The sequence below is a fragment of the Rousettus aegyptiacus genome, unplaced genomic scaffold (assembly GCF_014176215.1).
Source record: "Rousettus aegyptiacus isolate mRouAeg1 unplaced genomic scaffold, mRouAeg1.p scaffold_m13_p_3, whole genome shotgun sequence".
NCBI classification, from domain to species: Eukaryota; Metazoa; Chordata; class Mammalia; order Chiroptera; family Pteropodidae; genus Rousettus; species Rousettus aegyptiacus.
Genome location: NW_023416306.1, coordinates 14,496,720 through 14,511,802, shown reverse-complemented (window position 1 = coordinate 14,511,802; position 15,083 = coordinate 14,496,720). Strand labels below are relative to the sequence as shown.

Genomic DNA, 15,083 nt, shown 5'->3' with positions numbered 1-15,083 from the left:
TGGCAGGCACACTCAGCTAAGCGTGCCCTTTGCATACATTATCTCCTTCAATCCTCACAACGAAGCTAAGGAAGAACAGAAGGACTTAATGCCAGGCTCATCTTCCCTTACCCAGGAGAAACTGAGGCTCAGAGAAAGAAAGAGCTTTGCTGTAAGCTACACAGCTAGGAAAGAGCAGAGCAAGGATCGGGACCCCTGTCTGCTGATTCTGAAGCCTATGTTCAGCCTGCCGTTTACTTAATGTTTTAATCTGGAAATCATTTCAAACTCATTGAAAAGCAGCAAAGAGAAGAAGAATACAAAGAACATCCATATATTGTTCTTTGTTCAGATTCACATATTGTAAACATTTTGCCCCATTTGCTTTGTCATTTGAAAAAGCAACTTTTTTTTTTTTAATTTTTATGACACATTTATTGACTGGCAATAAAGCTAAGGCAAAATTTTAACCTTGGGAAAAATGCTTCCCTTCTCTGAGCCTTGATTTTCATGTATATAAAATGGAAGATTGGAAGAATGATCTTTAGGTCTGAAAAAAAAAAAGAGAAAAAAAGCCTGTGGTCTGATGACAAACAATGGATAAAGGGATGGGATGGATACTCAAACGGTCAAGGCATGGTTCCTGCCTGCTTCTCCAGCCCATCTGCCATTATTCCCAAAGCCACGGACTTGGACTCTACTTAGTTTCTGGCGTTTCTCATCCCCACCCCCAGGGCACCATGTACCATCCATCCTCCTATTTGGCAGGTGCTGTCCTGCCGGTGCCCAGCTTTCACCCCACCCCATTCCCAGCTCCATCTTCACATTCTCAGCTTATATTTGAGAAGAGTCTCCTGCCCTCGATCCTCGAAGGCTTCCTTTTCTGTAGCTATGCCTTGAACATACCCTCACCTGTTCTTTTCTTCTAATACAGGATTAAATTCTTTGTGTGTATGTGTGTGTGTGTGTGTGTGTGTGTGTGTATGTTTGTAAAATCAAAAAGAAAAAAATTACACATCCGTACAAATTAGTACAAAGTTTTGTTTAAAATTCAGGAGTTCTTATCACTACAGAAAACCTCAGCCTAGGAACTGCAAAATTAAAACAAGTAACTGAAACAAAGAAATGAGCAAAATCAGAAATATTCATGCTCTGGTTCTCTCTGCTGGGGAACTAATCATAATTAGCAAAGCTTAGAAGACTGTACACAGGATTAGGAATCAGAAAACCTGGGTTTTTACAACTGGCTGAGCAGGCAGCAGATGAGAAGAATGAGGGCCAGAGAGTGGAGCCCAAGGCCACACAGCCACCAGCAGAGCTGAGCCTGGAGGCCCATGCTGGATGCCTGCTCTGCTGGATTCATCTAGTAGCTGTGTCTGCCCTGTCTCCTCTTCATCCTTTGCCTGGGGCTGGCCATGCCATCTGCACTTTTCATCTGGACCTCCGATTACACACTAGCTTATCCTGACCAACACTGCTTATCTGTGCGAGCTGCATCTCCCCCAAGGAGATTCTAACCACCTTGAGGCTGAGGCCCCCAGCCCTACTTCCTATACTGCCTAGAATCGGGCTTAGTAAAGTTGGTTATTCCATATATACAGGTTACACTAGAATGAGTGTCAGACTTGATAACATGAGTCATAAGTATCCTCGTCTGACAGAAAAACTGAGGCTGCAAGAGGACACATACATGCTTGCCAAGGGTGACTAAGTGAGTGTGTGGAGGTACGGATTCCAAAACACATCTCTCCTAACCTGGGGTCCAGTGTCCTTTGCTGTATGTAGCATTATCTCTGGTTAATAAAAGTGAAATTCCACCCAGTGGGAGTCTACCACGTCCAGGTACTTAATTATTTGGTTTTGTAGAACACCATCAGAATAGGTAAGCCTCAAGCAAGTGATGGGTTAAACGGTTATTTACTTAACCAAACATAGAACTCATTGCTTGACAAATAGACTTATTTAAGCATCAATGTCATATGTGATATGAGATCGGATTCATTTCACAAAACATTGTGAGATTTCACTTAAGCTTTCTGGACCAGTCGTACAGGTGAGGAATGACATGGATGGTTAAGGACATGGGTCAGGGGGTCAGCAAACTGGTTTCTTTTGTTTGTTTCTTTCTTTTTTTAGAAAATAAATTTCATTAGGGCACATTTATATCCATTCATTTTTGTGTTGTCTATGGCAGCTTTCAATGTACAAGAGAGGACTGAATAATTCCAATAGTCACTATAGGACCCGAAAAGCCAAAAATGTTTTCAAACTGGCCATTTACAGAAAAAGGTTGCTGACTCCTGATTTAGGAACTCCAAGCAGACTCACAAGTCTTGGTTTCTCTGTCTGTTTCTCAGTCCCTTTCTCTCTCCCTCCACCACTCGCCACACCCATTCACAGTTCTTTTCTTTGGTATGGGTTTCCACTCGGTCATACAGACACCTTTGAATAAGTCCCATCTCCTTTACAAAGAACCTGAGACTCGGGGAAGCTGGGGCTGATTCTCAGACTATATCATAAATCTCCTTTTCAATAGATCCTATTGCAAAAAATAAAATTTTAGCTGATTTAGTTTGGGGTCCAGAATGTTTTTAAGGGAAGGGGAATTTCAGGAGGAAAGAATACAATTTCTTGAGCATCTTTGGGTGAATCCTAGAACCTTCTATCTCTAGACTTGCTCACTCTGCAAGGTAGAGGTCAACAGCTCTGTTTTATACAGAGGGAAGCGCCCGGATGTTAAAACCCCAGCCATGACCACACAAAGGGGATGAGGTGAAGTCAGGATTCACAGCCAGGTCGGCTGGATCTAAGTCCACTTCTCTTTCTTCCATGGGATGTGCTAAAGAGAGAGCGCGAGGTAAGAAAAAGCTGTTCAGTGTTTTCTTTCTCCTTTCATTCAATGTCCTTTTCCTGCCATAGGCCCTTGGTATAGTCTTCTCTGCCAGAGAAACTTCGGGACTTGTCACATCCCTTCACACTTCACACACTCAGCATGCTCAAAAAACCCAGGCAGAGCGGGTTTCGGCATCAGTACCCAGACTCTCTTCCCACTACCAGGCATGTTCTTCTCGGGTGACCTTGAAGTGGAATAATGAAGTCTCAGTTCTGCTCAGCAGGAGAGGAGAGAGAAGGAAAGGAAGTGAGAATGGAGTGAGAGGAAACCAGAGGAGGCGACAGAAAAGCAGTATCCATCCTGAGCACTTATAATGGTCCAGATCCTGGGCCAGGGATTTCTTTCATTCATTCATGCCTGCCCGTGTTTAGGGCTGGGGATGGGGAGCTGGGCACAGAGGACAGTGTGTCCACCTTTGAGAAGCTTCCGGTTCTGTGGAGGGTACAGCTATCGCCCAGAGAATATAGAGGTCCATGTACAATTATACCAGCAATGAAATCTACAGAAAGAGAAGAACACAGGAGCTGGTAGAGAATAAAACAGTGAAATTAGGTGTGTGATAGCTTAACTGAAAACATGCCATTTAAGTGATGTCAGAGTGAGCAGACGTGTGTCAAAGGGCAGGGGAGAGTATTCCAGGAGGGAACATTCGTGAAGGTTCTGGAGTGCTGGAGAAGGGGCCTGGGAGGCAGGGGTGGGGAGCCCTGGGGAGATGAGCAGGTGGTAAGGAGTTCATATCCCACCCTAGATGCAAAAGGAAGGATGAAGCTTCTATGCAGAGAAGCAACATAATCCCTGTTTTCATTTTTTAAATGTTCACTCTGGCTGCATGGTTGAGAATGGCTTGGAATACGGTAAGTGAGACCACTGAGAAGGTGATTTTCGCAGTTTTCAAGCAAAGAATACAGGTGACAGGGACTAAGATGGGAGGTATGATGGGAGAAAGGAAAACCCGGTGCAGGGATTGTACTTACAAAAAGATGCTCATGTTCCCACTTAATCCTCACGGAATGAGGTATCGCTACTCCATTTTGAAGACAGGAATATTGAGACTGCTGGCACCAACGTCGTGTGGGTGATCAGTGACAGAGCCACGCCCGGGCCCAAAGGCCCAAGTCACTGTCCAGCTTCAACTCTTCCAGGGAGCCCTCCCACATTTCTCTGATCCTCCTCTCTCTCTCTTTTTCCCTCATAAAGCTGGGGCAGTGTGAACCACCCAGATAACATCTGGTTACACTTTGCCTCCAACATCTTCTAACATCCACAGCCCAGTCGGCCCAGTGCAGGGCCCTCGGGAAGACCCTTGCCAGCATTTGCTGACTTGCACCTGAGCATCCCTTTTCAACCTCTACTTATCAAATGGGAAAGTGAGATTCAGAGACAGGCAGTGACTTGGCTAAGGTCACATAGAAAACTGGTGGCAAGTCAGTGGCTAAAAACCACTGTACCTGTCACTAATGGATGACACCGGGGTCCCGATTTCCTTCCGAGCACTTCAAAAATAGCAACAGCTGAATATCTTGATCCAAGTCCACATGCCCCTAGATTTGAGAAACACAGCCCAGATCCTATTTTCAGATGGAACTGAATGAGGTAGAGTGAATTAATATGGACTCAAAAGCTATGCGATGACTGTTTTCAACCAGCTTAGGGATTGCCTTTCCTGGTATTTTTATCTCTTTCTTCCCCCACATCATCGCACTTTATCATCTCCTCTGAGTGATGGCCAGGCTGGCTCGCATGGCCCTGGGCAGACCACAGAGAACCGCTGACTCACTGCATTTGCTAAAGGAGAGCTGGTGGCAGAGGTCAGGGATGGGGCTGGGAGGACAAGAAGGCAGGCGTGGGGGTGAAGGCACAGCCAAACGGGATGACAGAAGCTACCCTATGCTGTTCATACTCTGTTCCATTGCTCTGCCATCTCAAGGATTCCCAAACCTTCCCGGCTCACCTTTGTGCTGTGCACTTTTTCAATCAGAGCAGTGAACCCTGAAGATGGCTAGACTCCTGGGCAACAACAAAGAGGGGTCACGGCCCTTCCCAGGCTGGAGCCGCAGAACTGGGCACTGGGCTCTGCGTTTACTTGGCCAGAGCAGAGGCTTTGACAGGACCAAGTTCACTCTCTATGCTCAGCAGACAAGCACAGCAGCAGCAGCAATAACCTTGGCAACATGAACCACTGTCTCTCCTGTGATTCTGCAAAAGGGACAGAGTAACTTGGACTCAGGGAATCTATACTTGTGATTCCTCCCCTATTCTCTTAATTCCCTTTCTTACTGTATTTTTTTTTCCTTAGCATTTGCCACTGTCTACTATATTTATATTTGATACAGTGCAAGCTCCACAGGGTAGGGCTTCGTAAAAATTGTTACTTAGTGTTCCCAACGCCTAAATATTATTGGACACAAGTTGGTGCTTAACGAGTATTTCAAGTATGTATGGAAGGGAGGGAGGAGGGAGGGAGGAAGAAAAAAGGAGGAAAGAAAGGTAGGGTTCACTCAAAATAGCTGAGAAAAGAACAGAGAGTGGTGGGAAAGGGGGAATGGGAGAGAGAGGAGGAGAAGAGAGAGAACACACAGAAGAGAACAAAAGAAAAGACAGAGCTATAAAGAGAAGAAAGCAGTGATGAAAAAATAGAAATTAACACAAACGAACAAGCAAACAAACCCAGGATACTGAGGAGGAAGCAAAAGATGTGGCGGGAACCAGAGGTGGAGGGGGAAGGATTTGCCATTAGTGGATGGTAAGTGGAGGAGAGGCATGAAGCAAGTGACTCTGGCGTTCTGCTGGCCGGAGGCCCAGGGAAGAAAGGGTGTGTGTGTGTGTCCAGAGGGGGTGCATCACAGTCCTGGCTTCCTCACCACCCTGGAAAAACAGCCTGGCCTTCTGGAGGGTATGGAGGTACTGGGCCGGATCGTTCATCTCAAGTCCCAAGGCTTGCTTTCACTTTATATTTTTTTAAGTTTAGCTCCAATTTATGAAGGACATGCTCAGTGATGGATATTTTTCCAATTAGTTATAAATAGCCCAGTTCTACGGAAGAGACCCACCACCCTCCTCAGCCTGAATTCTGTAGCTGTTCTGGGGAGAGGGACAAGACAGATCAAGAATTATCCATCACCAACTTGTAAATCTCCAAGGCAGCAGACACCAGCAACCCAACATGGGGAGGAGTGAGAGGCAGGTCCCATTATTCTAATGGCTGCAGAGGCTGCCAAACCTTGCCGGGTGAGGTGCCAAGGAAGACACTCCCCACACGGGGGCCTTTTCAATGAAAGGCACCAGGGGTAGGGAGACACAGAAAACGAGAACCTAACTGACATTAATGACATCTACTTTATTTACCCTTATTTTATACCAGGCACAATGATAATTTTTTTTATATCTCATAACCAAAATCCACCTTCAAGTCTACATGAGGCAATTAGTTATAAGACCCGTTTTACAAATGGAAAAAAAAACTGAGGTATCGGGAAGGTAGATGAGTCGCTTAGGAAGAAAAGGAGCTCAGAGAAGCTATGTGATTGCTGCTCTTTGAACATCATCATGCATGGGTGGGACACGTGCAGAATCATTTTATAGAGAAGATTCTTCTCTTCTTGATCACAGGCACTTCCCCAGCCCACTTCTGTGGAGAGGCAGGAGGGCCACAGGCAGGTGGCCACAGGCCTTGCTGGGCTGCCTTCTCATTTGCCAGAGGGCCCGGCTTCTTTTCTGGGCCTGGTCTAAGCCCATGAATCTGCCCTTAATCACTGGCACGAAATACATCTTTGTATCCTAAATTCTCTTCCAAAAATCCAGCCTTAAGCTTGCTAATTTCCCATCCTCATAAAACACTCAGGGATGAGGAATTACATTTGCAGGTGATCGCCGGAAATACAGTTTTCCCTCCAGAGCAGGTGCTATCGCAGGGAACTGGGGGGCTCAGCCCTTTATGGGGTCCTACTTCAGTGCTGTCACCTCTCCTTATGCCGGACGTCATTATGAGAAGCAATTACCCAGCGATACTAATTCCATCTCTCAAAGACACTACCTGGGAAGTCACGTGGTGGTGTGTTTATAAGGACCAACTAGAGAACGTTCTCTCTGGTCTCGGTGTCAGGTACATAGACCTTCTTGAACAAATACTGGTTCTATCCCCCATAGAACCCTGTGTGTTTTACTGCTGAGTACATTTCCCTTTATGCTTCGGTCGCTGAGGATCTGAGTTCAACTGCTGGGTCCTCCCAAGAACTACGCTACACAGTATGCCACAGACTACCCTGCATTGATCGTAACCTGAGTGTGAACAGCCCTTACTCCTATTTTCTTTTCAATTCATGTACTAAATTTAAAATTAATACATACATACATACATACATACATAAAAATGCATAAATTAAAAAAAAATCATCCGTAAATCCTTTAAGGAATGAGGAAGGACAGAAAGCAAGTGACGACTGGAGGGGAGAGGCTATAATACCGATCCCTCGCCCAGCTAGGGTTTCGCGTGCCAAGCTCAGGGTTAACTGGACAGGGACCAGGCTGAAGAAGACTCAGGGTCTGTCATTAAGCACAGAATCTGCTTACGAACGTCTGGTTCTGGAACCTTCCCAAGGTCGTACCTTTGCTGCGGCGGCGGCTGCGGTACTGCTCCGTGTAGAACGTCAGCTGCGTCTCGTCGTCTGCCTCTGAGCCCGACGTGCCCTTGGTCCTCCCAAAGCTGATTCCCCCTGCAAAGAAGCGCACTCCATCAGTCATCTCCGGCCTCCAGAAGCTCGTTCGACCCCTCATCCGTCCCAAAGATCAGCCACCCGGTCCCCAGACTCCTTTCTGTAACTCCCAGGTGCGGAGGGAGGGGGCATGATTCACGCAAGGAGCGCAGGCTCTGTGGTGAGGCGGCCCTGGGACCTGACCACGACTCTGCAGGTTAGGGCTGTGTGACCTTGGGGAAATGCCTCACCTTTCTGAGTCCTGTGTTCTTTCTTCCTAAAATAGGAACAATAAACTATTAACCTTGTGGAGTTGCTTTAAAGATTAAAGGAGATATGATATGTGAAATGTCTGGTCCCTGATGGCTACTAAATAATTGATTACCATATTGTTGCTTAGTTCAATGAGCCTGCCTCTAAGGAAACACTCCGAGCCACTTAATTTCACACACACACTTTACTCATGTGCTTACTATATACGCCAGGCCCAGAACTGGACACGGGACATATAAACATAACTCCATCCTTCCCAACTAGGTGATCATATGTTAGTCAAGGTGACAAATGGGATCCTAGGGCATCTGTAACCTAATTCACGGTTATGGCATCTGTAACCTAATTCATGGTTATGTTTTCCACAAAATAAGACCCTGAGGATGGGAGGGAGGGGAGCAAGCCATCCGAACACAGATGACCTGGGAAGGCTTTATGGAGAAAGAAAGATTGAAGTCGGGGCTGGAAGGATGGATGGGGCTTCGGTGGTAGAATGTGGAATTCCAAGGAGAGGTAAGAAGAGCTGGCTTACTCCTGGGTGGGGAGCCTGTGCGGAGGGAGGCCCCACCTAGTGGAGTACTGACTTCGAAGGGTATGCTGGAGTCACACGGTGGAAGGCCTCAGATGCCACACTGAGGACGCGGACTTTTCTTTGGCTGTCACGGAAGGTTCTGGAGCAAGAGAATGAATTCACCAGCTGTGCATACCGGAAAAGACATGACAGTGGCACAGAGGTCTCAGAATGGGTGCCAGGGAGGATGAGCGGCTAGGAGGCTCACCCAGGTGAGGGGAGATGAGGGTCCAGGTGAAGCCAGAGGCGGTGAGGATGGGAAAGAGGAGATGGGGACAAGAGTGCTTCAGAGGCAAACTCGGAGGAACATGGAGGGGCAAAGAGCAACGCCGATTACCAAAATGATAAAAATAGGCTAAAAGGAGAGAGACCAAATACTAAAGCAGTTCATTCTGCAGGGAGTATGGAGAATTTCTATTTTCTTTGTGCTTTTCTGTGTTTTTTTTTATTGTTACAACACACACACACACACACACACACACACACACACGATATGGAAAGAGAGAAATTAAAGGAATGATAAACTCTTTACCCTAGAGAGGAAACATTGAGAGGAGAACTTCAGAGCACGTTGGGGGCACGTAGTGGGCAGAGAGAAAGATGAAATTTGGTGGAAAATGTTTAGTGTATGGTGCTTCAGATGCCACATCCACAGACTGTCTCTGGGAGGAGATTCAGGGATCTGGTAAAAGATTGTCCGGGACGGAGAAGTCCGTGGATGAAGGATGGGGATAGAGGGAGACAACTTTTCTCTATAAATGTTTCATAACTTTTTATTCAAGTGTCATGCAAACCTACTGCCTATTCAAAGAGCCTACCTGAGGAAAAGAAAAGCATACATTTGAAGAAAATGTCAACATATAAAAGGATTTCCTATGTCATTCCCTCTGGTAGGGCATTTGAAGAGATGTTCAGTATACGGAAAACCCACTTGCAGACACTTTCTGCAATACTGTTATTGTGCATGCGTGCATTCATTCATTCATTCATTTATTCCAGCAACCTGCCGAGCAATCTTCTATGTACCTAGGTGATGTCTACAACATTGCATACAGTCCTCATGATGCTCTACTCATAAGGAAGGTGTAACTAACAAACTAGGTAAAAAAATAAGGACATGGCTGGGCAAAGTTACTTGCTGAAAGTCACACAGAGGATGAGTAGGAGAGTTAGGATTCAAGGCTAGTCTGTCCAGGTCCAAATTTGGGCTCTCAGGTATGTAAATTGCTCATCTAGAAACAACTCAAGAGGGAACCTTGGGAGAAGCAGATTATCCTTTACACATCGAGGTGCCACGTCATTCCCAACTCATGGAGGGGTGGAGTTCATGATGCCCACTTTACAGATGAAGCAACCAAGGTTCAGAAAAAGAAAGTGATTTGCCAATAATCAGTGAAGTCGGACTTGGTACCCAAATGTGACTGACAGCCAAGCTCAAACGATTAACTACTTGTGACACTGTCTCTTCTCAAGTTAATTATCTGTAAAATGGAAAAAAAAAATTGATACCTGCCCTGTCCCTCCTTTGAGATATTATGTTGAAATGGATGGGAGTAAAAGACACAAAAATTTCTTATCTTTGTCCTCAGATGTATCTTTGGCCATGGTCTGTCCCTGCCCCTTAGCGCAAACCTCCCCAATCCCTAGCAACTAAGGGTTGGGCCTGGAGATAGCAGATAACTATCCAGATTATACCAGACACAGTTCCCCATTCAAAATGGAGTTGGCAAGGGCGCCATGGAGATTCTGGAAGCAGTGGAAGGGCTCAATGGAGGCCAGCAGGGCATTTTAAATTACCATGGACACATTTCACTGTTACAGAAAAACGAAGGAAAGAAGAAAGCAAAGGAGGGAGGGATGGAGGAAAGAAGGAAGAAACAGAAAAAAAAAGGAGGGAGGGAAGGAGGATTTTTGCTCATTTACACATAATTCTTGGCCAAGGAGAAATAAAAGCATCTGATAAAACAGTTGCCACATATACAGGAAGCATCTGTCGTACTTCCTGCTGTGTTTTGGGCAGCAGAGAAAAAGAGAGGGATCCGCGCCTATCTGGAGTCTGCCCCAGGCCCTTCCCACAACCCCTTTAACGCTGCCGCAGTGCTTTGAAATGTTCCAGTGAACTCCTCTCTGCCTCCTATCCTCTTTCCTGCTTTATCTTCTTTCTTCCTCTTGCCAAAAAAAAAAAAAAAAAAAAAAAAAAAGACCTATTATGGTCCTGCCATGGTGAACATGGAAGACAAGATTTGTTACAAGCTACACATGCAATTTTAAATGTTCTAGCAGCCATAAGCAGTTACAATTAATTTTCACAATATATTACATTTAACTGAATATATTCAAAATACTGTCACTTTAACATGTAATTAACTAAAACTATCATGCTGAAATATTTTATATATTTTACACAACAAGTTCTCGAAATCCAGAATATATATTTTATTCCTGAGGTACACCACAATATAGACTAGCTACATTTCAAGTGCCCACCATATTGGAGAACACAGTTTTGGAGGTACTTACACGACCGTTATTACTGAGCATAATTAAGGATCAGAATCTGGGCACAGGAGAGAGATGAGTAAGCCACAAGCCCCACTAAGGTGCTGAATCATTTTTTAATGAGACTTGGATGAAAAATGGTATAGCTCAGATTCCATTAAAAGACAATAGCCATTGTCTCTGCCCTAAGGCATTTGGAGTCTAGCAGGTTTCTACATTGGCTTAATCCATGAGCCATGAAAAATAATGCACTTCTGTAGGAAGAAATTAGGGTATCAGAGTTTAATAGAAGAAAAGGAAGCACTGCTAGGTGGGAGTGGTGACTCCCTCCCTTTTGTGACATCCTAGAGAGGTGGCAGCCACCCAAGGCGTATGGCCTCTGAGTGTCCGCATAATCTGAAGGGCCCACAGGCCAATTACAGACTAACTTGGAGATGATTCAGATAGATAGAAAAGGTAGAAAAGGAACCCCTCTTCTAGGATTTTAATATGAAATCGTTGATTTAGTGAACTAAAGTGCGGCCATTAATTATTCAGGGATGCTCAAGTAGTTCCATTTAGGAACTGAGAGAAAGTGACAATGATCAGAGACAGGCAAGAGAGAAGGAGAAAACCATCAGGTCCTTTGCCCTTATTCCATGAGCCCTTGGTTCTTTTGGTTCTAAATGGACTGGGATGGTTCCATGCAGAAGATCGGCTAAGCACACATCATGGTGTGATGATATGCACTGCTCTAGGCACTTTATGTGCAATATCCCATCTACGCATCACAAAGGGTCTGAGAGGTAAGAATCATCCCCATTTTACTGAGGGCAAACCAGGCTTCAGAGTCTCAATGTTGCTTATCCAAGATGACACAAGTTACTAATGGCTGAGCCCCAAGTTTGAATCTGGCTTTTTTCTTATTTGAAACCCTCTGTTCTCATGAAAGGATGAGTCATTAGGGAAATGCAAATCAAAGCCACAATGAGACCCCACTTCATATCCACTTGGTTGACCATAATCAAAATATTGAAAAAATAACAAGTGTTGGAGTGGATATAGAGAAATTGGAACTATCAGATATTGCTGATGAGAATGCAAAATGGCACATCCATTGTGGAAAATAGTTTGACAGTACCTCAGGAAATTAAACACGAACTTACCACATGATCTAGCAATTTTGCCCCTAAGGCTATCCCTGAAGACCTGAAGATAGGGTATTCAAATAAATATCTGTACATGAATGTTCACAGGAGCACTCTTTACAATAGCAAAAAGGTGGGGAAAAAAAACAAAATGTCCATCAACTGATAAAGGGATAAACAAAATGGAGTATGTACAAGCAATGGAATATTATCCAGCTACAAAAGGGAATGCTGACACGTTACAATGTAGATGAGTCTTGCAAACATTCTGGCAAGTGAAATAAGTCAGACATAAATAGTCATATATTATATGATTCTGTTTATATTTTTAAAAATCTCCAAAAAGTAAACCTATAGAGACAGAAAGTGGTGGTTGCCAAGGCTGGGCAGAGGGAGAAGAGACATAGAGAGTAAAAGTCTGAGTATGGGATTTCCTTCCAGTGTAATGGAAATGTCTCAGAACTAGATACAGGTGATGGTTGCCCAATCTTGTGAATGTCCTAAATGGCAACCAATTATACACTTCAAAAGAGTTCATGGTTCACATTCTGTTATATAAACCTTACCCTGATAAATACAATGTTTAAAAAAATAGACCTCTGTTCTCTTTGTGACATCACAAGACTGACTGAAGACAGAAATGCTGAATGGGGAATGTGTGAACTGTGACATTCAGAGGGAGCGGGTAAGTTGAGACACAGAGGGGATGCATTGCAGAGCCACGCTGAAAAGTGCAAGCTCAAGCATCCTGAGTCCAGATGTAGTGTTTGAGGATGCAGAGGGTGACAATTCAGCCTGCCTGGACCCGCTGTTCACTTCAAAAAAACACGACACTCACTCATTAGTTTATTCATTCATTTAATAATTGTCAACTGTCTATTCTGTACTGAACACTGTCCTAAGCACTTATTTGAACGAAATAATTCTTGGGAATTATCTCAATTTTGCTGATAGATTAACTGAGATATGCAGAGGTATTTAGAGGCTTCTCCAAGGTGACACAGCTATTTTGTGGCAAATTAGGAACCTGAGTTCATATTTGCTCTGGAGCAAATCGAGACCTCAGAACTACTTGAAAGTCACGTTATGGGAAAGGCTGGAGCAGGAGCTAGGATACACGGTCTTTCCCAGGCCTGGAAAAATTAACTCATTGCTCTTCTTTGCAAGTCTACCTCCTCTGACTGGGCTTCCCTGTCTACGAACCTGCTCTGCCAGGCTCTGGTAGGCCCACCTCTCCACACTCCGTCTCCCACACTCTGGGTATCATGATGGATGGTGGTGACATGTTAAATTATTCAGGCTCTGTGTCTTCCTGGAGCTGGTGACAGCGATATTGCATTTTTAGATTGCCCAGAAGTGCACCAGATAGAGAAATATGTAGCTTGGGAATGCAAAAACCCATCTGACCCCCAACCTTATCCAGAGAATACAAATGGTGTTAAGTCATGAAAAGAGGACAAAAGTGACTAAAACTTTCCACACCTCCCTAAACCACATGACTCACGATCGCTCTGAGCTCTAGGGCTAAAACTGCAGATGTTCATATACATCCACCCCTCGGAGATACACTGACCACAACTACTACCTGCCATCAGGCACCACTATATGGGTAAAGTGTCTAGCACTTTACCCAAAGGTGGCACATACTACTATTCCTCCAGATGTGGAAGCAGAGGTTGAGAGAGGCAGATGTACTAATCTGCCATCAGGCAGCCTCTAAGTGGCAGGACCTGGAGTCCAACCCTGGTTTATCTGATCCCCCAGGAAAGAAGATTCTGCAGTATTCTTGAGATTCATGGTGAATTTTTAGAAATTGATCTTTACAGTTAAAAAGTATTTATGGTAAAATATAATTAAACATATAATTTCAGAAAAAAATAGAAATGACTAGAGGCCCAATGATGGGGAACTGATTTTACAAAAAGATAGCACATCTCTAAAATAGACTTTGATGAGAGCATTAAATACAGCAACACAAATCTATATTTACTGACATGTAAAACCTCTCCATAATAAGTTGTTGAGAGTAAAAGTATACAGAGAAGAATGCAAAGAGTGATTCCACGCATGGAAATTTATACACACTTGCTGATATTTGGTGTGAATATATAGCTTAGGAATGCAGAGTATGTGTAAGAAAAAACAAATACATTTTAATTCAAAAAATAAAGAAAAATAATAGCTATTCTGAGATGTTCAGGATCTAAGGTAAGTTTTTAAAACTAAGTTTTAAAAAGCATATTGGTCATGAACAGGACAAGTAATAACAATTGTTGGAGAAGGTGTAGAGGAAAAGGAACCCTCATACACTGCTGGTGGGAATGTAAATTGGTATAGCCACTCTGGAAAACGGTATGGAGCTTCCTCAAATAATTAAGAATAGAATTCCCATATGACCCAGCAATCCTTCTTCAGGGTATCGACTCAAAAAATTTGAAAACATTTATCCATAAACATATATGCATCCTGATGCTGATTGTAGCATTTTTCATGGTGGCCAAGACATGGAAACAACCAAAGTGCACTTCAATAGATGATTAGATTTAAAAAATGTGGTACATGTATACAACGAAATATTACTCAGCCATAAGAAAAGATAAAATACTGCCATTTGCAACAACATGGATGGATCTGGAGATTATCATGCTAAGCGAAATAAGTCAGACAGAAAAAGTTGAGAACCACATGACCTCACTCATAGGCAGGATACGGGAACTGAAAGCAATAAATAAGCAAGGTAAACAAACAAAAACTCATTGACACAGACAACGGTTTAGCAATTACCAGAGGGAAAGTCAGGGGAAGGTAGATAAGGGTAAAGGGGGTCAAATACGTGATGGAAAGAAATTTAACTTTGGGTGGTGAACACACAATGCAATCTACATAAGATGTATAAACAAATTTTACACCTGTATGATTTTATTAACCAATGTTGCCCCAATGAATTTCTTAAAAGCATATCGTAAAACTGTAAGTGCAAACAATCCCATTCTCTTTTGAAAAATACGCACACACATAATGTATGTAAATATATGCATGCATGCACACAT

The 15,083-nt window shown here is 43.8% G+C and overlaps 1 protein-coding gene across 11 annotated transcripts in view; it reads right to left on the bottom strand.

Moving 5' to 3' along the window:
* The window catches only part of ASTN2 (astrotactin 2), a 900,155-nt gene that overhangs the window by 506,234 nt on the left and 378,838 nt on the right, over positions 1-15,083 (bottom strand). For all 11 annotated transcript variants that reach the window (XM_036238510.1, XM_036238511.1, XM_036238512.1 and 8 more), the window contains one exon: positions 7,477-7,584. In XM_036238510.1, the coding sequence (XP_036094403.1) occupies positions 7,477-7,584 (108 nt within the window). The remainder of the gene's footprint in view (positions 1-7,476; positions 7,585-15,083) is intronic.